This window comes from Capra hircus, chromosome 13, assembly GCF_001704415.2.
Source record: "Capra hircus breed San Clemente chromosome 13, ASM170441v1, whole genome shotgun sequence".
NCBI lineage: Eukaryota > Metazoa > Chordata > Mammalia > Artiodactyla > Bovidae > Capra > Capra hircus.
In genome coordinates this window covers 73,107,125-73,128,161 of record NC_030820.1, presented here as the reverse complement: position 1 = coordinate 73,128,161, position 21,037 = coordinate 73,107,125, and the positions used below count along the sequence as shown (strand labels likewise).

Here is a 21,037-nt window from a genome sequence, read left to right as displayed (position 1 = left end):
AGCACCCTTACGGGACCCACCCCGGGGCAGTCCTGATGCGGATGGGTGGGGGGGGGGTGGGGAGGCGGCGCGGAGAGAGAGGAGGGGAGAGTGGTTGCTGGACCCCGGACCAGAAGAGTGCTCTCTGGCCGGTCAGCAGATGCCTGAAAAAATGGACGGGCACCCCAAACTGTGTGCCCAGCATCTTGGAATATTTTCGTATTTTTCAGGTTAAAGCAACACTCCCAACCCCCTATCTCCCAAGAGAAGGCGTCTATTGCTGTCTCAGCTTTCCTTCCCCTGAACACAGGGCCTGTGCAGGGGGCCAGTCAGGGCCTAAGGGCCCGGGGTCTTCTCCGCCAGGGTGTTTTGATGGGCTAGGATGGCTGGGCCCAGGACCTCAGTCATTGCAGAGAACGTGGAAAGGCGTCCGTGAAGGCAGGATCCGAGGCACCACCAGGTGGGGCCTGGGGAGAACCATGAAGCCTCAGGCTGCCCTTCTGAACCCTTTATCCCTCCTTGCAGGACCAGAGTCCGGGGCCTCTCTCCACCCCTCGAAGGGGCGGCGGGGTCAAGAGCTCGGCCGCGCCCTCGGAAGCGGGGCCAAGCAGCCAGCGGCCGAGCCAGGCCCCGCTCCGCCCCTTGGGGCTCTCCCCGGGGAAGGGCCTCGGAGGCTTCCAATGCATTCCGGCTGCGGAGAGCGTAGCCGCCCAGCCTCCCGCGGGAGCCCAATTCCCGCCCCGCAGCTCGTGTCTGTGGCTGCAGGGGTGGCGGGAGCAGGGGGCGTCGCGCTGGCCCCGCCCCAGCCCTCGGAGGAAGGGGGGTCGCTCCCTGCCAGTGGGAGGGGTCGCAGCCGGCGTTCCCCCTTCCCACCCGTCGGCCCCCGGGTTAAATGCGGCCGCCGCCTCCGCCCGCTCCAGCTGCCCGGCCGTCCCCACCTCGGGCACACTGCCCGTGCCGGTACCTGGTCCAACTGCCGGGGAGGCTCCGCCCGTCGGCTCCGCTCTGCGGCCGCGCCTCTGAGCTGTCCGGCAGGCTCAGGTGAGTCAAAGGGCCTGGGGGTGCCGAGGGGTCTGCGGGGAGCAGGCATCCAGCCAGACCAGGCGCCCGTATTTAGCCGCGGCTGCACCGCCTACGGTGCCCCGTCTGACCTGTAGTGCCCTTCCCCACCTCTGCAGGGCCCTCTCCAAATAGAGTCCCCAAGAGTAAGGGCGCCAAAACGGAGAAGGGGGACCTTATCCCCAATCTCCTCCCTCTAGGAACCCCAGGCACCCCCCCGCCCCCAATAACCCGTTCCCCGGAACGTCCTCGAAGTGTTTATTCTTCAGCCAACTCTTGAGGAATTATTCACAAACCTCTTCTCCCTCGAGAATCCACTTTCTCCATCCTAAGGGCATTTCTTAAAGCAAGGATTAACCCCCTCGAGGAGCTACGGGTTCTGGGGTCAGTCCTGTCACCCTGCCACGTTGCTGTGTGACCTGGGCAAGACATGACCCTCTCTGGTCCTGGCTCCTTCCTCTCTAGAATGAGGAGTTGGAAGGGTGATGAACTTGGACGCAAGCCCTATTTTGACTTTCTAGGATTGGGTGGAGGTGGGGTGCCAAGCGAGATGTTGGATCAGGCCAAGAGCAGGAGAAGAGGAAACTTAAGATTTAGGGGCCCAGGAGCTTCTGCAGACAGGAACGGATGGGAGGGGCCAAGGTGCCTTGTGCCTGTACCCTCGTGCTCCCCAGGGGTGCTCCCCTGCTGGGCTGTGGCCCACGCTGGAGGAGGCATTCCACACCCGCCCACCTCCAGGAGCGGCTGGCATGTCTGGCCTAGTCACCCTCCCACGACAGGTTCTGCCAGAGGGGTATTTGTTCCTCTACCAACGCTGAGGCAGAGGAGGTGAGGATCCGCAACTGGGAGGGCGCCTAGAGGGCGCGACAGGCACCCGGCCTTTCTCAGAATAGAACCATTCACGGAATTGGGGAGGGGGCGGGGCTGCGGTTGGATTAGGGGCAGCTGGCCCCCTCTGCCAAGAAACGGAAACAGAAAAATGGCTAGCACAGCTTCAGCAAGGGGCGAGGGGATGGGGTGGAGTAGGGACCCCAGGGAGGGGATGGAAGAAAAAGAGGCGACGCCTAAGGACCAGGTTGCCAGGTCGTTCAGAAGGAAGAATGGCAGCCAGGAGTCCTAGGTTCCTTTGCAGCTCGGCGGGCCACCTTCTTGGGCCTCACTTTTCGCGTCTGTACAATGGGAGTCCTTCGTGATTCTCAACGGGCGTCGCCAAGGGCCAAGAGAGAGTGAGCGCTCACCTGCCCCCACGAGGTCCATGGCCGAGTCCGGGGGCGTCCAGTGCCACTGTCCCCGGAGCCCTCCGTGCGCACCTCTGCTCCTCTGCCCTAGCGCCGGATATATTCTACCCCAGCCTTATCTCCAAGGCCCTGGGGCTCCTGGCTCCCTGTTTGCTTTGGGCAGGAGCACCTGCTGGGCAGGTGTGGGCTTCCCACGGCCACCTAGCCAACACAGCTAGACCCAAGAGGGCGCCCCCTGGAGACCTTTCCTGAGAGCAGGCGGGAAGGGGCGGCACCAAGTCACAAGTTCATCGGCGTGGTGGGTTTCAGCCAAGGCGACAGCAGGCCTGCATTGGGGCCCTGCCTGTTTGAGTCGAGGGGTGGGGTGGTGGTGGGTGGGAGCACAGCCACACAGAGCTGCCTTGTGTGCAAGGGGGAGGGGGTGAGGTGGGGAATGGCTTCCCTCTGCAAAGAGTCACGCGGCTGCTCCTTGGAACCGCATAGGCATAGGATTATATCCTGGAGGAGTCACTTTCTTGCCACACGACTTTGGGTACACGCAGTGAAGTTTCTGAGCCTCTTTCCTCATCTGTACTCTGGAGACAGCAACAGCCTTGGACTCACAGAACTGTTGAGAGGACTCAACAAATGACACAGTGCATGAAAAGCATTTATCATCGTGCCTGGCACTGAGGAAAGGCCTTTCCTTTTAGATTTTTGTATATTTAAAAATCTACTTTCTATTTATTTACTATTCTGCAGTTCTGAAAAGCAGAATTCCCTGTGTTTCCAGCAAACTCACTGTGATGAAATTTTTTTATAATGAAAATTTTCACCATGCACGAAACTAGAGAGATTAGTAAAATAAACCCATGACCCTCCCCCCCCTCCAAATGCCCAACACCTAGAATAAGAGCTCTGTAAACACTATTGCTTTGATATTTTCCTTCCTCTTCAGGCTCCACACCTCCGTTCTCTGTTGGCTGAGTGCCATGAGGGGGCTTCTATATTCGATGCTGCCCCTGTTGCTGCTCCTTCTCCAGCCTTGGGAAACCCAACTGCAGTTGGCAGGTGAGCCAGGGCCCACCCTCACCAGCAGGTGGGGAAGAGAGCAAAAGCCGGTTCTCCATCTGCAGCCAACTGCACACCAGGGAGAGAAAAGGAAGAGCTTTGGAACTCTAAGGGGTTGAGTTCGAGTTCACAGCTTCGCTTCTGTGGGCCTCAGTTTCCCCAGTGTATGATGTGGCTTGGAGGCAGCTAAGTTGGGCTCATGCAGAACTGCCCAGTTGGCGTTTCATTTTTAAAAGTTAATTGAAAAAAAAAAACAAACAGGCTATTTTACATTAAAAAAAAACCAATTTGAGGCTTCTCATGAAAAGACTAAAGATCTGCTAACATGGGGTCCTCACGGCTGCGAGGCAATATTTGGTTGGGGCTGCCCACTTCAGGAACCATATGGGCTCTCTGGATGTCCACCGTCCTAACCCCAGTACATTCCCTCCTTTATTTACGTTGCCTGCCTGGCTCCTAGAGCCAGCATTTGAGTTTGCTACATCCCTTTGTCCCCCCTCCGAATGGATAATACCTCCTCAGAGTAGCCCTCAGAGCTGTAGGATAGAGATTCGGTGCAGTCTCCTTCCCCAGGCCGTCAGCAAATGCTGGGCGAGTGGATGGATATAACCTGCATTTGCAAGGTTAATTCTGAGCTGGGCGCCGTTACGCCGGGAGAGAATTGTTCCTGGGTTTTCCTGGGGGTTCTCCAGGGACGCGAGGCTTTGCTAACCTAAGAGAGCTTTTCCTGATCTCCTCGCAGGTCCCCGGTGCAGTACTGGGCCCCTGGATTTGGTGTTCGTGATTGACAGCTCACGCAGCGTGCGCCCCTTCGAGTTCGAGACTATGCGGCAGTTCCTGGTGGGCCTTCTCCGCAGCTTGGACGTGGGGCCCAACGCCACTCGCGTCGGCGTGATCCAGTATTCGAGTCAAGTGCAGAGCGTCTTCCCGCTCCGAGCCTTCTCGCGCCGCGAGGATATGGAGCGCGCCATCCGCGCTCTAGTGCCGCTGGCGCAGGGCACCATGACCGGGCTGGCGATCCAGTACGCCATGAATGTGGCCTTCAGCGTGGCCGAGGGCGCGCGCCCGCCGGAGGCGCGCGTGCCTCGCGTGGCCGTCATCGTGACCGACGGGCGGCCCCAGGATCGCGTGGCAGAGGTGGCCGCTCAGGCGCGCGCCCGCGGCATCGAGATCTACGCCGTGGGGGTGCAGCGCGCCGACGTGGGCTCTCTGCGCGCTATGGCGTCCCCCCCGCTGAACGAGCACGTCTTCCTCGTCGAGTCCTTCGACCTTATCCAGGAGTTCGGCCGGCAGTTCCACGGCCGGCTGTGTCGTGAGTGAGGGGATCCCTGGACGGAGTCTCCAACTCTCCCACCGCTCGGATTCCGGTTCCCACCGCAGTGAAATCCAGTCCCCTCCCGGTGGCTCCGCCCATCACCTTTAGCCCCGCCTACCAGGCCCCTGCGTTGCCCTGGCAACTGCGTTTTGTTCAGTCGCTCAGTTGTGTTCGATTCTTTGCCACCCCATGGACTGCAGCACGCCAGGCCTCCCCGTCCATCACCAACTCCCGGAGTTTACTCAAACTCATGGACAGTTTATTCATGTCCATCCATCATGTTCATGGATGCTATCCAACCATCTCATCTTTTGTCGTCCCCTTCTCCTCCCGCCTTCAATCTTTCCCAGCATCAGGATCTTTTCCATTGAGTCAGTGGCCCACTGCGGGCTGTGTCAAATTCCAGCTCTGCCCAGTTTTGCTTAAGGCTTCCCCGCAACAAGGAGCGACGTTTATCGTGCCCACCCACCTTGAAGAACCATGGTGGTTTCCACGGGTTTAATGTCTAACTCCAAAACCTCCCCTTTAAACAAGAAGCACCACCCCTAACGGCTGAGCGCCATCGCCTTCCTAGAAGAGCCAAGCCGGGTCCGCATGGACAGGACCCACCCACTCTTGTTCTGGCTCCTCCCACAATGCTGCCAGATGCGTTCTTGTCACACCTTGTCTTTCGCTGCCCTCCTTGTAGCTCAGGTGGTAAAGACTCCGCCCGCAATGAGGGTGACCTGGGTTTGATCCCTGAGTTGGGAAGATCCCCTAGAGAAGGGAAAGGCTACCCACTCCAGTATTCTGGCCTGGAGAATTCTGGGTCCATGGGGTCGCAAAAAGTTGGACGCGACTTTCGGTTTCACTTGGTCTCTCCACTTCCTCTACTTAATTCCGTGGAGTCCTTCCTTATCCCCCTGACCCATCTGGCTAGGTGCCCAGGTTTTCAGAGCCTACTCACAGGGACCACTCAGGCCATATATTGCCCCTAAGCCCTCCCCTGGGTCGGCCCCTCTCAAACGAGTCATATTTCATCTAAAGACATCCTGGAGCACGGGGCCTGCCTCTGACCCCATCCAGCTCTCTCTTGCTGGAGTGTTCTCCTGCTCTGTTCCCTGATGATTCTACTCTTGTATGTCCTCAGGAAAGGACCTGTGTGCTCAGGGGGGACACGGCTGCCAGCACCAGTGTGTCAGCGCCCTGGGCACCTTCCACTGTGCCTGCAACCCTGGCTACCAGCTAGCAGCAGATAACAAGAGCTGTATGGGTGAGAACTACCCCCATCCTACCCTTTCCCTGCTCCTGAACCTTCTGCAGCTTCCTATTGACCCAGCATCAGTCCAGTGAGTCCAGCAGGGCGTTTGGAAGTCAAAGTCCAGCTGCCTCACTTTTCAGGTCTAGGAAAGAAAAAGTATCGCTTGGGGTCACACAAGTCCTTGGTGGAACAAGGGCCAGAAGTCTTGACCCCACGGTTAAGTGGACTTTCTGCAATCTTCTCTCCTCCCTCTTGCAGGCACATCTCTTGGTTGGCTCCAAAACACCTCCCAAGCCTTTTCAGAGGCACATCTATACTGTTTCTGTTATTTAGACACTGTTGGAATTTCCATACATACACCCCCTATATTCCCCATCCATGCTGCTCATTTCTGCTTCTGCATCTCAGTTCTTTCCCAGCTGCTCACCTGGGCTGCTCTTGCCTCGCCTCTCTGCACCTGCAATCTCTCAAAGCCTGGTTCTTCATTCTTGCCTTCTGAAAAGCGATGACACACAATACTTTGCTCGTGCAATTGGAATACCCCCCTCCATGTATGGAATACATGTGTGTCCAGTCCTGTGATCATAATGGCAACTACCATTTACTGGAATGGATTAGTGACAGACTTTATTTTCTTGGGCTCCAAAATCATTGCAGATGGTGACTACAGCCATGAAATTAAAAGATGCTTGCTCCTTGAAAGAAAACCTATGACAAACCTAGACCGCATATTAAAAAGCAGAGACATTACTTTGCCAACAAAGGTCCACTTAATCAAAGTTATGGTTATCCCAGTAGTCACATATGGATGTGAGAGTTGAACCATAAAGCAACCTGAGTGCCGAAGAATTAATGCTTTTGAACTGGGGTGCTGGAGAAGACTCTTGAGAGTCCCTTGGATGGCAAGGAAATCCAGCCAGTCATTCCTAAAGAAAATCAGTCCTGAATATTTGTTGGAAGGACTGATGCTGAAGTTTCAATACTTTGGCCACCTGATTCGAAGAACTGACTCATTTGAAAAGACCCTGATGCTGGGAAAGATTGAAGGCAGGAGGAGAAGGGGATGACAGAGGATGAGATGGTTGGTTGGCATCACCAACTCAATGGACATGAGTTTGAGCAAGCTGTGGGAGTTGGTGATGGACAGGGAAGCTTGGTGTGCTGCTGTTCATGGGGTCGCAAAGAGTCGGACATGATTGAGCAACTGAACTGAATTGAACGATTTACTGAATGCCAAGTTAGCATCAGATACTGAACTGAGACTGTTACATATATCATCTCTCAACCTCACAACATTTTGGAAAAGAGAAGTCCTGTGTTTCCAATAATCCAGATGTCAGCTGGGATCTTCTAGTTTTGGGGGCTTAGAAAAGGCTGGCTTGAAACCCTATTTGTAGACCTGTGAACATTCAAAACCTTCCTCAAGATCTCTGGGAATTCCGAGTGCTTACATTCTGGGATCCCCTCTCGCTCTGAGCTTCTACTGAATTCATTTGATTTACAGATTCTCTCTCAGTTTCTCAGTCCATGCATGCTATGCATGTGGATCAGCCTCTTCACTGGTTTACACACTTGTGCACACAAGGGCGTGTGTGTATGTATACGCTGTGCGTACGTCTATTTTACTAAATAATGGGTGTGGACAGAGATGTGACTTACATCTAAATGAAGTCAAACATACACACAGAAAATAAAACATCCTTTATTTATAAATGAATATTAGGCACCCTCAATTCTGTAAGTGCTTAGTCACCCCCCTATAGGGAATTTATATAGGGATCAACCCATGTTACTCATCTCCATACCATCTCTCTTGTTCTTTTTTTCCCTCTCTCCCTCCCCATCTCTTTTCTAGGAACCCCACAGTCTCACACGTTTATACAGAGCAGCCCATCTTTCTCTAGTCCCTATTCCCCGGTTCAGCTCTAGGCCATCTACACACTGAAATCACTGAGATACTCAGCACTGCAGCAGTTCACCCTCCTTAGAAGGCAGGTGTAAAGAGCAACCGTTCTCTTCCATTCGGGCTTCCCAGGTGGCGCTAGTGGTAAAGAATCTGCCTGCCAGCGCAGGAGATGTAAGAGATGTGGGTTCGATCCCTGGGTTGGGAAGATCCCCTGGAGGAGGGCATGACAACCCACTCCAGTATTCTGGCCTGGAGAATGCCATGAACAGAGGAGTCTGGCGGGCTAAAGTCCATGGAGTTGCAAAGAGTTGGAAACGACAGAATGATTTAGCATGCACACGTGCTCTTCCATCGATGGTATTCCCATTTTGCAGAGGGGGAAATGGAGGCTCAGACAGGTTAAATGGCAGGGCCTGGTCCTCCCCTGTGAATTAATGAGCATCTTGAGGGCAGAAGCCCTGTCTCTTACAACTGTGGCGTCCCATTCTTATTCCTGGCTTAGTAGTGGGCATGCTGGGGCTTGAGCTGGGAGAGCTACTTAGCTCAGTAGGAAGGAAGCCTCTGCTTGGAGAATCACAGATGCCTGGGTACCACCTCAGACTAACTGAGTCAGAATCTTTAGGGGTTGGGGTCCAGGCATAAGTATTTTTATTTATTTATTTTTTGGCCATGCCCCGTGTCATGTGGGATCTTAAATCCTCAACCAGGGATTGAACCCATGCCCCCTGCATTGAGAGTGTGGAGTCTTAACCACTGGGCCACCAGGGACGTCCCAGGCATAGGTGTTTGTAAAAAGCTCCCAGGCAGTTGTGCTGTCAGGGCTGAGAAGTGCAGCACTGGGGCCCAGGCTGACCTCCCCATTTCCTCAGCCCTCGACCTCTGCACGGAAGGGGACCATGGCTGTGAGCATCACTGCGTCAGCATCCCTCGCTCCTATTTCTGTCGGTGCCAAGCTGGCTTTGTACTCCAGCAGGACCAGAGGAGCTGCAGGGATGAGCCGGCCCCCTAGCTGGTACCCTATGCTGAGGTCTCTGATGACTCCAGTCAGAACCACTGTGTGTCTTTGTCTCTTCTTTCCCACCAGCCATTGACCACTGCAGCTTCGGGAACCACAGCTGCCAGCATGACTGTGTTAGCACTTTTGGTGGGCCACAGTGCCGCTGCAGAGAGGGCTATGACTTGCTGCCCGACAGGAGGAGCTGTCAGGGTGAGGAGGGGTCTTCTCCATTTGTGCAGAGCGGCAAGGGATCTCAGCTGGCGGAGTCCACGCTGACTCACCCTGACTTGTCTCTCCTTTCAGCCCGGGATCTTTGCAATGGCGTGGACCATGGCTGTGAGTTCCAGTGTGTGAGCGAGGGCTTCTCCTATCACTGCGTGTGTCCTGAGGGGCGGCAGCTCCAGGCAGATGGCAAGAGCTGCAGCCGTGAGTGATGGGTGGAAGGGGGCTAATTCTGTCTGCCTCTGCCCCCCTGCCCCATTCTGAGCATCCTTAACTCTTTCCTTACTGTGAGCCATGAGTGTGGTGTAAATGTGTGTGTGTTGGTGGTGGTGGAGTTGGAGGCTCTGCCATGCCCTGCCTTTACCTCTTTGCCTTCTACCCTGCTGCCAAAGTTAATTTCAAAAACATTATTTGATCACATTTCTCCCTTGCTTGAAAGCCTTCTGTGGCTCACCAGTGCTTACAAAATAAAGATCAAATGCCTTACCCCTGAGTTTTTCAAATGGTGGGTGTAACCATAGTGTATAACAAAATCAAATTAGTGGGTTACAAGGCAGAATTCTTTTTAAAAAAGAGAGAGAAAATAGAGTTTACTGCATGTATGTAGAAAGAATAAGTATTGTTTCATGAAACTCAGTTTTAATTGTACGTGAGTATAAGGGCAACTGAGCGACTTCACTTTCACTTTTCACTTTCATGCATTGGAGAAGGAAATGGCAACGCACTCCAGTGTTCTTGCCTGGAGAATCCCAGGGACGGGGGAGCCTGGTGGGCTGCCGTCTCTGGGGTCGCACAGAGTCGGACACGACTGAAGTGACTTAGCAGCATAAGGGCATCATGGGCTTATCAGGTGGCGCTACTGATAACTTGCCTGCCAGTCCAGAGGATGTAAGAAACACAGGTTCAGTCCCTGGATCGATCCCCTGGGGAAGGGATTGGCAACCCACTCCAGATCCCCTGGGGAAGGGAGTGGCAACCCACTCCAGTATTCTCGCCTGGAGAATCCCCGTGGACAGAGAAGCCTGGCGGGCTACAGTCGATAGGGTCAAAGAGAGTCAGACACAACTGAAGCAACTTAGCGTGGCATGGCAGGGCACATAATTGCATCATAATGCATTATTATTCATATTTTACCGTGACTTGTGGTCAAAATTTTGAAACCACTGCCTTAGGTCATTAAAATATTGTTTCAGCCAACCCCACCATCCTGTCTCCTGCCAAACTTAAACCGTTGAGCCATACTGGCCAGCCCATTCCCAAACGTGCCAAGGGCTCCTGGCTTCCATGCCTCTACACACATTGCCCCCACCATCTAGAATTGTCCCTTCCTGCCTTGGAGAACTCCTACTCATCCCTGAAGACCAAATCACTTGTCACCACCTCCACGCAGCCTTCCTCAACTCCAGGAAGAATCCTACCTTGCTCCCTGCATGCCCCTGTATTCAAACACTTCCCTTGATGGTCACTAATCGTATATGTGACCGCTCTGCTTCATCTCTGTTTCCTTATGGATCAGGATTATGTTTAATTTATTGTCAAACCTCCCTTGGGGCCTAGCAAGGTCTCTGGCTGAGCACAGGGGAGGCAAAGCGCTCAGAATTCTGTTGGTTAACATAGTAGATGATCGTAAACAGTAGCTACTGTAATGATGATGATGAAAACGATGCCTGTGCTAAGCACTTGCTTGCTAAGTTGCTTCAGTCATGTCCCACTCTTTGTGACCCCGTGGACTGTAGCCCACCAGCCTCCTTTGTCCATGGGATTTCCAGGCAAGAATATTGGAGTGGGATTTCCAGACAAGAATACTGGAGTGGGTTGCCATGCCCTCCTCCAGGGGATCTTCCCCACCCAGGGATCAAAGCCGAGTCTTTTGCAGCTCCTGTATTGGAGGCAGATTCTTTACCACTGAGCCACTAGGGAAGCCCCATGCTAAGCACTTAATAAATGGCAAAGATGATAAGGATGCCAATGATGATGATGTGATGATTAGTTTTTATTATTTTATCACAGTGCCTGGCATAGGAAGGCGTTCACACATAGTATCTGTTATACAATAAATGTTTGCGAATGAATGAATGAATGAGCAAGTAGCTGCTGCCCGCCCTCACTCCCAGCTCTTCTCCGGTGAGGTGTAGGGTGCCGGGAAGGCCACGTGGACCTGGTTCTGCTCGTTGATGGCTCCAAGAGCGTGCGCCCGCAGAACTTCGAGCTGGTGAAACGCTTCGTGAACCAGATCGTGGACTTCCTGGACGTGTCCCCCGAGGGCACGCGCGTGGGGCTGGTGCAGTTCTCCAGCCGGGTGCGCACCGAATTCCCGCTGGGCCGCTACGGCACCGCGGCCGAGGTGAAGCAGGCGGTCCTGGCCGTGGAGTACATGGAGCGCGGCACCATGACCGGGCTGGCCCTGCGCCACATGGTGGAGCACAGCTTCTCCGAGGCGCAGGGCGCGCGGCCCCGGGAGCTCAACGTGCCCCGCGTGGGCTTGGTCTTCACCGACGGCCGCTCCCAGGATAACATCTCCGTGTGGGCGGCGCGAGCCAAGGAGGAAGGTGGGCTTGGCGAGGGCCGGGCTGATCTGAGGTTGAGCTGGACTCGGGGAGGCAGCTTTCCTGAAGCCCAGGGCGCCCCCTCTGTTCCCCCGACCCCGCAGGCATCGTCATGTACGCCGTGGGCGTGGGCAAGGCCGTGGAGGAAGAACTGCGAGAAATCGCCTCGGAGCCAGCCGAGCTGCACGTGTCCTACTCGCCGGACTTCAGCACCATGACGCACCTGCTGGAGAACCTCAAAGGCAGCATCTGCCCGGGTGAGCGCTGCCGGCTCGGGACCCCGCCCCTTCTCTCACCGCGCGTCCTCCGAGGCCTCCGGGTCCTATTCGCTCCCGCCCCCTTCGCTGAGTGACAGCCGGGGGATGGGCTCGCTGGTCAGAGCCTCCTTACTCAAAGTGTGGTCCCTGGACCGTCGGCAGGGCTGTCACCTGGTAATTTGTTAAAACTGCAGCGTTTTCAGCGCTCTCAAAACCTACTGAATACAATGCTGCACTTTGACAAGACCCTCAGGGAATTAGTACTAAGTTTGCTGCTGCTAAGTCACTTCAGTCGTGTCGACTTTGTGCGACCCCATAGACGGCAGCCCAGCAGGCTCCCCCGTCCCTGGGATTCTCCAGGCAAGAACACTGGAGTGGGTAGTACTAAGTTTAAGAAGCACAATTCTAAGCAATCTGTTGCTCAAATTAGCGGGAATTCAGAATAATTTGGGGGGGGGGTGGATTTTTTTCAAAGGCACGCCCAATTCAGCATTGGTAAGGGGAGCCACATCATAAGTCCGTTTATCTTGCTGGAATTCAGCTTCACAGACCTGGGAAAGGGGCAGGACTGGGCGTGTTTCAAGTACACAAAGATGTGTATTAAATACATGTGTGCCTAGTCGCTCAGTCTTGTCCGACTCTTTGTGACCCTATGGACTATAACCTGCCAGGCTCTTATGTCCATGCGATTCTCCAGGCAAGAATACTCGAGTAGGTTGCCATTTCCTCCTCCAGGGAATCTTACCGGCCCAGGGATGGAACCCACATCTCTTGCATCGGCAGGGGGATTCTTTACCACTAGCACCATCTGGGAGGCATATTAAATGTATATATCTCATAAATTCAATCCTTGCTTCATATGGTGCTCAGCTAAGGAAAAGGGGACCAACTCTATTTGTGGAGGGAGGATGGGCTTGAACTTTGTGTACAAGTACCTTTATAGGTAATAGAGGGAATTTCTCAGGGGGTGATTTTTTTTTTACCATAGAGTCTTTAGACTGTAACCCAGGCCTACAATGTGACTTTTCTTTCAGATAAACAGGCCCCACTCCAGAGCTAGGTTCAGTAGGGCTATGCTGGGCCTGGACAATCTATGTTTAAAATATCTCTGTATATATGTGTATATACATATATATTTTTATATATGCATATACATATATACATACACACACACACCTTTCTTTCTCTCCCTCTCTCCAGGCTAATTCTAATAATTAGCAGGATCTTTAATTGCAGCATGGGAACTCTTAGTTGTGGCGTGTGGGATCTAATTCCCTGACCAGGGATCAAACCCAGGTCCCCTGCATTGGGAGCACGGAGCCTTAGCCACTGGACCACCAGCGAAGTCCCTAACTCTTATGTCCCCTGCAGTGTGACTTTGGACAAGTCACTTAACCCCCACCTCTCCCTTACCTTTCCTCTTCTGTGATAGGGCAGGGTGCTGGCTGCCCCAGGTTGCCTCTAGTTCTAGAATTCTAACCGAAATCTGGCCTCTGTGATTGAGGATCTCCACCAACCAATGAAGGATGACCTCGGGTAGATCCTCTTCTCTCTCTGAACCTTGATTTCCCCACCTGCAAAGTTAGGAGCCATTCTGGGGCTGTTATCAATATCACTGATGACGCAACATAACAGCAGTTTGCTGAGGGATACAAGACTAAGATACAATTTTTTAATCATAATAGCAACTCTGTATTGAAAGCCAAGTGCCAAGCATTGTGCTGTAGTATTCAAAATGGCACACATTAACAGAATTTAGTGAATCTAAGATACCATCCATTGTAAGAATCACTAATATTTTCTATATTGCTAAGAAAAAAAATAAAGATGCCGGATTTAACTATAAGGCACATATTTTGATTTCAGAGATGTTGAAATGTGTGAGGAAATAGACTTGAATCAGTGGTTCTTAAACATTAGTGTGCATCAGACGCACCTGGAGGGTTTGACAAAGACAAATTGTTGTCTCCAACCCCAGAGTTTCCAATGTAAGTAGGTCTGGAGTAGAATCAGATCATTTGCATTTCTAATAACACCCTAGGTGATGCTGCTGCTGCTGGTCCAGGGACCACACTTGAGAACGACTGATCCCTAAGATGTTGATGTTCACTCTTGCCATCTCCTGTTTGGCCGCTTCCAATTTACCTTGACTCATGGACCTAGGGAACCAATGAAATCCACTATAAAGTGTTTACTTGTATCAGTTCTAACGTTTCACCCTCCAATAAACTAGCCACTAGCAACATATGCCCATTTAACTTAAACTACATAATTCACTTCCTCAATCACACTAACCACATTTCAAGTGTTAAATAGCCATCTGTGTGCTACCACACTAACAGATGCTACCATCACCACATAAAGTTTCATTTGGACCATATTTCTGTCGACTCTTGCTACTCAAAGTGTGGTCCATGGACCAGCAGCATCAGTACCACTTGGGATCTTACTAGAAATACAGCATCTCTGCTCCTTCCCCATTAAGACTAAGAATCTATCTATCATCTAGCTATCTATATCTCTTTATCAATCTATATTTTGTTTTTTGACTGTTCTGTGTGTGTGTTTTTTTTTTTTTTTCTTTCCTGCATCCAGTCTTTCTCTAGTTGTGGAAAGCAGGGGCTACTCTCCAGTTGCCTAGGCTTCTCACTGCAGTGGTTCCTCTTGTAGAGCACAGGCTCCAAGGCGCTCAGGCTTCAGTAGTTCTTGCAGCGCGTGGTCTCAATAGTTGCAACTTGCTGGCTCCAGAGTGCATGGGCTTCAGTAGTTGTTGCACAGAGACTCGAGTTGGTGGTGGTTCACAGGCTTAGTTGTTCCGAGGCATGTGGAATCTTCCTGAACCAGGAATTGGGGACCCGTATCCCCTGCATCGGGCAGGCAGATTCTTATCCACTGTACCACCAGGGTAGTCCAAGAATCTATATTTTGACAAGATCTCCTAGTGAGTCCAATGAGCACCAAGGTTTGAAAAACCTGAGATGGGTACCCACATAAGACTCACATGAAAATCAGAGTCTTCAGCACCGCCCAAAGAATAGGTTTTCTCATTGTATCCATTTTTATAGACAATGAATCCATGGCTTAGAAAGGTTGAATGGGTTTTCCAGTATCTCACAGCTGTCGAGCTGGGACTCATCCCAGGTCTGGCTGAATCTCAAACCGGTGCACTCAGCCGCAGGCGGGGTGGAGGGATATCGGGGGCCCTCGGCCAGGGCCGGCAGGTCCTCCTGCAGCTTCTCACTCCCCCGACTGTCTGTGCCCCTCTGGCAGAGGAGGGCATCGGCGCGGGGACAGAGCTTCGGAGCCCCTGCGAATGCGAAAGCCTCGTGGAGTTCCAGGGCCGCACGCTGGGGACGCTAGAGAGTCTGTCGCAGAAGCATATCCTTTGGGTCCGGGGGCGCGGGCTGGAGGGGAGACGAAGGGACCCCCGAGAGCCCCGGAGGCTTCCTTAACCTCCCACTGGCCCAGCTGACCGCACGCCTGGAGGATCTGGAGAACCAGCTGGCCACCCAGAAGTGAGGGCCGCGGGTGGCCCGGACCCGGGCGAGGAAAGCGGCCCCGCGGACGGCCCCAGCCCTCTACCCCCGCTCCAGGGGCGCCGTCTGGGCGCCGGGCCCGGACAGAACCTGGGTCCCCCCGGGCTTGGGCTGTCGCGGGGGAGGCGCTGGCGGGCTCCCAGTGTTGCGCTCGAGCTGGGCTCGCCTGGACCAGAAGTCGGACTGCGGGGAGGGTTCGGGGGAGGGGATGTGGAAGACGCGTGCTGCGCTCAGTTCTTTGTAGGATTTCTTTTTTTGTTTTCTTTTTCTTAAAAAAAAAAAAAAAAAAGTCTGGTTTCCACGGGGTCGGTGTGTGTGTCTTGCTGTGCCGCCACGGGGAGGGGAGGCCAGACGGAGCGCTCTCCGGCGGCGCCCAGGCGGCGTCTCCTCGGAGAAAGGCGCATTGTGCGGGGGTCGGGCCGGGGGGCAGGGGACTGCGAGCTGCTTCCCCTCGCTGGTTTATTCAGCCGAGAACAGATGGCTCCTTATGCAGGCGGTGGGAAGGGGGCTCCACTGTTACCCTTGGGGTCTGGGCAAGTCTGCCCTCCATCTCTCAGCGGTCAGGCACCTGGCTCTCTGGCTGTGCCCGTCTCCTGGTGTCCCCCCGAGTCTGGCTTAAGGGCTGTTAGAACTGGGCGGAGTTGGGGGGTGAGTGATGAAGAAGCGGGAGGCAGTAATCGGACCTTCTGAAGGGACGGGTTGTGGGGCGGGGGCGCATTGGTGAGTTTCATTCGGATTTTATCTCCCTGTACCAGATAAGGAGGAGGTGTGTGGGGTTTTTTTTGGGAGGGGCAGCCAGGACGTCTGGCCCAAAGTGGCCTGCACAGCCTCTTCTTCACCCTCTGCTCTCCTCCAAAAATACAAAAACAAAATAAAAACTAATCCTCTATAGGTAAAGAGGGAAACCGGTACAGTCTCCCAAGTGCATGTGAGAAACTGCGAGGATGAAAATGCTTCCAGTCCTAGAGTGATGACAGGCAAATTACTCTGGGTTTGTTTCCTTATGTGTAAAATGGGGATTGAAATAGTCACTCCCAAGGGTGGTGGTGAGAATGGAGGAAATTATTCTAAGGCATCTGACCTTGTGCCTGGTACCTATTAGGCTCTCGCTTAACGCAAGCTATGAATAGCTAACATGCTCAGTCTCTGGCATTATTCAAAGCGACTTGCAGGTATTTTCATTTTATCATCACAACAACCTTGTGAGGTAGGAATTTTTGCCTTTATCATTACCAGGAGAAAACTGAGTCAAAGAGAGGTTAAGTCTCCCAGAGTCACATAAGGAGTACGAAGCTGAGCCAGTGTATTTTCATTTCCTGTGGCTGCTCTAGCATCATCACAAATTCATTGGCTTAATCATTACAAACATTCTTGGGGTCAGAAGTCTCAAATGGCCTGGCAGGGCTGGAGACTTGGTTCCTTGCCCTTTCCAACTTCTAGAAGCTACCTGAATTCCTTCATCACCTCAGTCTCTGCTTCTGGCATCATGCCTCCTTCTCTAACTTTGACCTTCCTGCCTCCGCTGTATAAGGACACTTGTGATGATCCAGATAATCCATGATAACTTCCCCATCTGAAGTTCTTTATTATCTGCAAGCTCTCTTCCAAAAAAGTTTTTTAAAAAATTATTCATTTGGCTGCTCCCAGTGTTAGCTGCAGCATGTGGGATCTAGTTCCCTGACCAGCAATTGAACCCGAGTCCCCTGCATTGGAAGCACAGAGTCTCAGCCACTGGACCCCCAGGGAAGTCCTTGCAAACTCTCTTTGCCATGTAAGGTAACATATTCTCAGGTTCCAGAGATTAGGATGTGGACATCTTTGCGGGGTGGCGGGGGGGGCATTATTCTGTCTATCACACAGGGCTTGAAGTCAAGAGGACCAAACTCAGAGCAGGCATTGTGAATCACACCTATGCCTGGCCCCTCACTGGGCCTGGTGAGGAGGGAGAAAGATGATTGAGAAAAGCCCCTGGGTTGGGGGAGTCTCAGGCTGGAGTAGGTGAGGTCCACCTGACTATACCTGTGGCAGAAAGAGGACAATTCAGGTGAAGGGATGGAGCAAAGGGCAGGTAAGCAGGGAGAAATCCTGGAGGAGGTGACTTTCAGCTAAGCCTTGACCTACAGCTGATATTTCTACAGGCGTCCATGGGGATCTCACAGGTGAATGAAACCACAGATACGGGTGGTCAGGAGTGACTAGAGTGAGGGGAGACAAGATGATTAAGATCTTACCTGGTCATGAGGGTCAGATGAGCAAAAGTGCTAAGTACAGTGCCTAGCCTGTGCCCTGCCCAACCTCTTTGTTTTATGGCAGGGGAAGTGGTCAAACAGGAGATGACAAGAGTGAACAATGACATTTTAGGAATCAGTGAACTAAAATGGACTGGAATGGGTGAATTTAACTCAGATGGCCATTATATCTACTACTATGGGCAAGAATCCCTTAGAAGAAATGGAGTAGCCATCATAGTCAACAAAAGAGTCTGAAATGCAGTACTTGGATGCAATCTCAAAAATGACAGAATGATTTCTGTTCATTTCCAAGGTGAACCATTCAGTATCACAGTAATCCAAGTCTATGCCCCAACCAGTAATGCTGAAGAAGCTGAAGTTGAATGGTTCTATGAAGACCTACAAGACCTTCTAGAACTAACATCCAAAAAAGATGGCTTCTTCGTTATAGGGGACTGGAATGTGAAAATAGGAAGTCAAGAGCTACCTGGAGTGACAAGCAAATTTGGCCTTGGAGTACAAAACAAAGCAGGTCAAAGGCTAACAGAGTTTTGCCAAGAGAAAGCACTGGTCATAGCAAACACCCTCTTGCAACAACACAAAAGAAGACTCTACACATAGACATCACCAGATGGTCAATACTGAGATCAGATTGATTATATTCTTTGCAGCAAAAGATGGAGAAGCTCTATACAGTCAGCAAAAACAAGACTGGGAGCTGACTGAGGCTCAGACCATGAACTCCTTATTGCCAAATTCATACTTAAATTGAAGAAAGTAGGGAAAACCGCTAGATCATTCAAGTATGACCTAAATCAAATCCCTTAGGATTATACAGTGGAAGTGACAATAGATTCAAGGGATTAGACTAATAGACAGAGTGCCTAAAGAACTATGGACAGAGGTTCATGACATTGTACAGGAGGCAGTGATCAAGACCATCCTCAAGAAATAGGAAAGTAAAAAGGCAAACTGGTTGTCTGAGGAGGCCTTACAAATAGCTGAGAAAAGAAGAGAAGCTAAAGGCAAATGAGAAAAGGAAAGCTATACCCATTTGAATGCAGAGTTCCAAAGAATAGCAAGGGGAGATAAGAAAGCCTTCATCAGCGATCAGTGCAAAGAACTAGAGGGAAACAATAGAATGGGAAAGACTGGAGACCTTTTCAAGAAAATTAGAGATACCAAGGGAACATTTCATGCAAGATGAGCACAATAAGGGACAGAAATGGCAGGGACCTAACAGAAGCAGAAGATATTAACAAGAGGTGGCAAGAATACACAGAACTGTACAAAAAAAGATCTTCATGACCCAGATAACCACGATGGTGTGATCGATCACTCACCTAGAGCCAGACATCCTGGAGTGCAAAGTCAAGTGGGCCTTAGGAAGCATCACTACGAACAAAGCTAGCGGAGGTGATGGAATTCTAGTTGAGCTATTGCAAATCCTGAAAGATGATGCTGTGAAAGTGCTGCACTCAATATGCCAGCAAATTTGGAAGACTCAGCAGTGGCTACAGGACTGGAAAAGGTCAGTTTTCATTCCAATCCAAAAGAAAGGCAATGCCAAAGAATGCTCAAACTGCCGCATAGTTGCACTCATCTCACTCACTAGCAGAATAATGCTCAAAATTCTCCAAGCCAGGCTTCAACAGTACATGAACTGTGAACTTCCTGATGTTCAAGCTGGATTTAGAAAAGGCAGAGGAACCAGAGATCAAGTTGCCAGCATCTGCTGGATCATCAAAAAACCAAGAGTTCCAGAGAAACATCTACTTCTGCTTTACTGACTATGCCAAAGCCTTTGGCTGTGTGGATCACAACAAACTATGGAAAATTCTGAGAGAGATGGGAATACCAGACCACCTGACCTGCCTCCTGAGAAATCTGTATGCAGGTCAAGAAGCAACAGTTAGAACTGGACATGGAACAACAGACTGGTTCCAAATCAGGAAAGGAGTAGGTCAAGGCTGTATACTGTCACCCTGCTTATTTAAGTTACATGCGGAATACATCATGCGAAATGCCAGGCTGGATGAAGCACAAGCTGCAATCAAGAGTGCCGGGAGAAATATCAATCACCTCAGATACGCAGATGACACCACCCTTATGGCAGAAAGCAAAAAGGAACTAAAGAGCCTCCTGAGGAAAGTGAAAGAGGAGAGCGAAAAAGTTGGCTTAAAACTCAACATGCAGAAAACTAAGATCATGGCATCTGGTCCCATCACTTCCTGACAAATAGATGGGGAAATAGTGGAAACAGTGAGAGACTTTATTTTTTTGGACTCCAAAATCACTGCAGATGGTGACTGCAGCCGTAAAATTAAGACGCTTACTCCTTGGAAAAAAAGCTATGACCAACCTAGAAGCATATTAAAAAGCAGAGCCATAACTTTACCAACAAAGGTCCGTTAGTCAAAGCTATGGTTTTTCCAGTAGTCATGTATGCATGTGAGAGCTGGACTCTAAAGACGGCTGAGCACCAAAGAATTGATGCTTTTGAACTGTGCTGTTGGAGAGGAATCTTGAGAGTCCCTTGGACTACAAGGAGATCCAACCAGTCCATCCTAAAGGAAATCAGTCCCGAGTGTTCTTTGGAAGGACTGATGCTGAAGCTGAAACTCCAATACTTTGGCCACCTGATGAGAAGAACTGACTCACTGGAAAAGACCCTAATGCTGGAAAGATTGAAGGCGGGAGGAGAAGGGGACAACAGAGGATGAGATGGTTGGATGGCATCGCCGACGGGATAGACATGAGTTTGAGTAAACTCCTGGAGTTGGTGATGGACAGGGAAGCCTGGCGTGCTGCAGTCCATGGGGTCGCAAAGAGTTGGACACAACTGAGCGACTGAACTGAACTGAATCCGCGCCTAGAGAGCCGAGTTGTCTGCCCAAGATCACAGTGAGAGAACCGCAGGGAGTCAGGGAGAAACCTGGGCGGCGGGGGTATGTGTCCTGATTGGAACGGAGACCTCAAGGATGGAGGTGGCAATGAGGCAAAACCTCAGCCCCCTCCTTGGCGCTGACCAGGACCGCCTTCTGTGGGTTGTTTTTTCCTTCTCGCCTGTACTTCTCATGCAATCTCTGCAGTGGCCACTAGATGGTGCCTGGAGCTCTGATTCTGAGTTGGGTCCCAGAGCCCTTGGACTTCCCAGGTGGCTCAGGGGAAAAGAACCTGCCTGCCAATGCAGGAGACGAGGGTTGGATCCCTGGGTCAGGGAAATCCCCTGGAGGAAAAAAACGGCAACCCTCTCCGGTATCCTTGCCTGGAGAATTCCAGGGACAGAGGAGTCTGATTTCTGATTTTCATTTCAGTGAACTACCTGATATCCTGGCAAGGCCTCCAAGTTGCACAATTTCAAAAGTCTTGGTGGGAGGGAGGCATATACAGGGAACACAGTGCAAATAGTGCCCCCACTAGCATTGTGAAAAGGTCTTCCCCAAATCCTTCCAATAAAG

General features: G+C 51.8%; 1 protein-coding gene across 1 annotated transcript; it reads left to right on the top strand.

Annotated features, from left to right (window-relative positions):
• On the top strand, nt 681-15,644 carry MATN4 (matrilin 4). The gene is made up of 10 exons (XM_018057916.1): nt 681-1,020; nt 3,214-3,326; nt 4,069-4,638; nt 5,771-5,893; nt 8,872-8,994; nt 9,088-9,210; nt 11,142-11,555; nt 11,657-11,809; nt 15,080-15,187; nt 15,270-15,644. The coding sequence occupies exons 1-10, from the start codon at nt 872-874 to the stop codon at nt 15,326-15,328; spliced, it is 1,935 nt and encodes a 644-aa protein (XP_017913405.1). The 5' UTR covers nt 681-871; the 3' UTR covers nt 15,329-15,644.

Coding starts and splice junctions, on each gene's coding strand:
- MATN4 (XM_018057916.1), top strand. CDS start 872: ATGCGGCCGCCGCCTCCGCCCGCTCCAGCTGCCCGGCCGTCCCCACCT. Junction 11,556..11,656: donor GGCGCGAGCCAAGGAGGAAG/GTGGGCTTGGCG, acceptor CCGACCCCGCAG/GCATCGTCATGTACGCCGTG. Junction 11,810..15,079: donor CAAAGGCAGCATCTGCCCGG/GTGAGCGCTGCC, acceptor CCCCTCTGGCAG/AGGAGGGCATCGGCGCGGGG.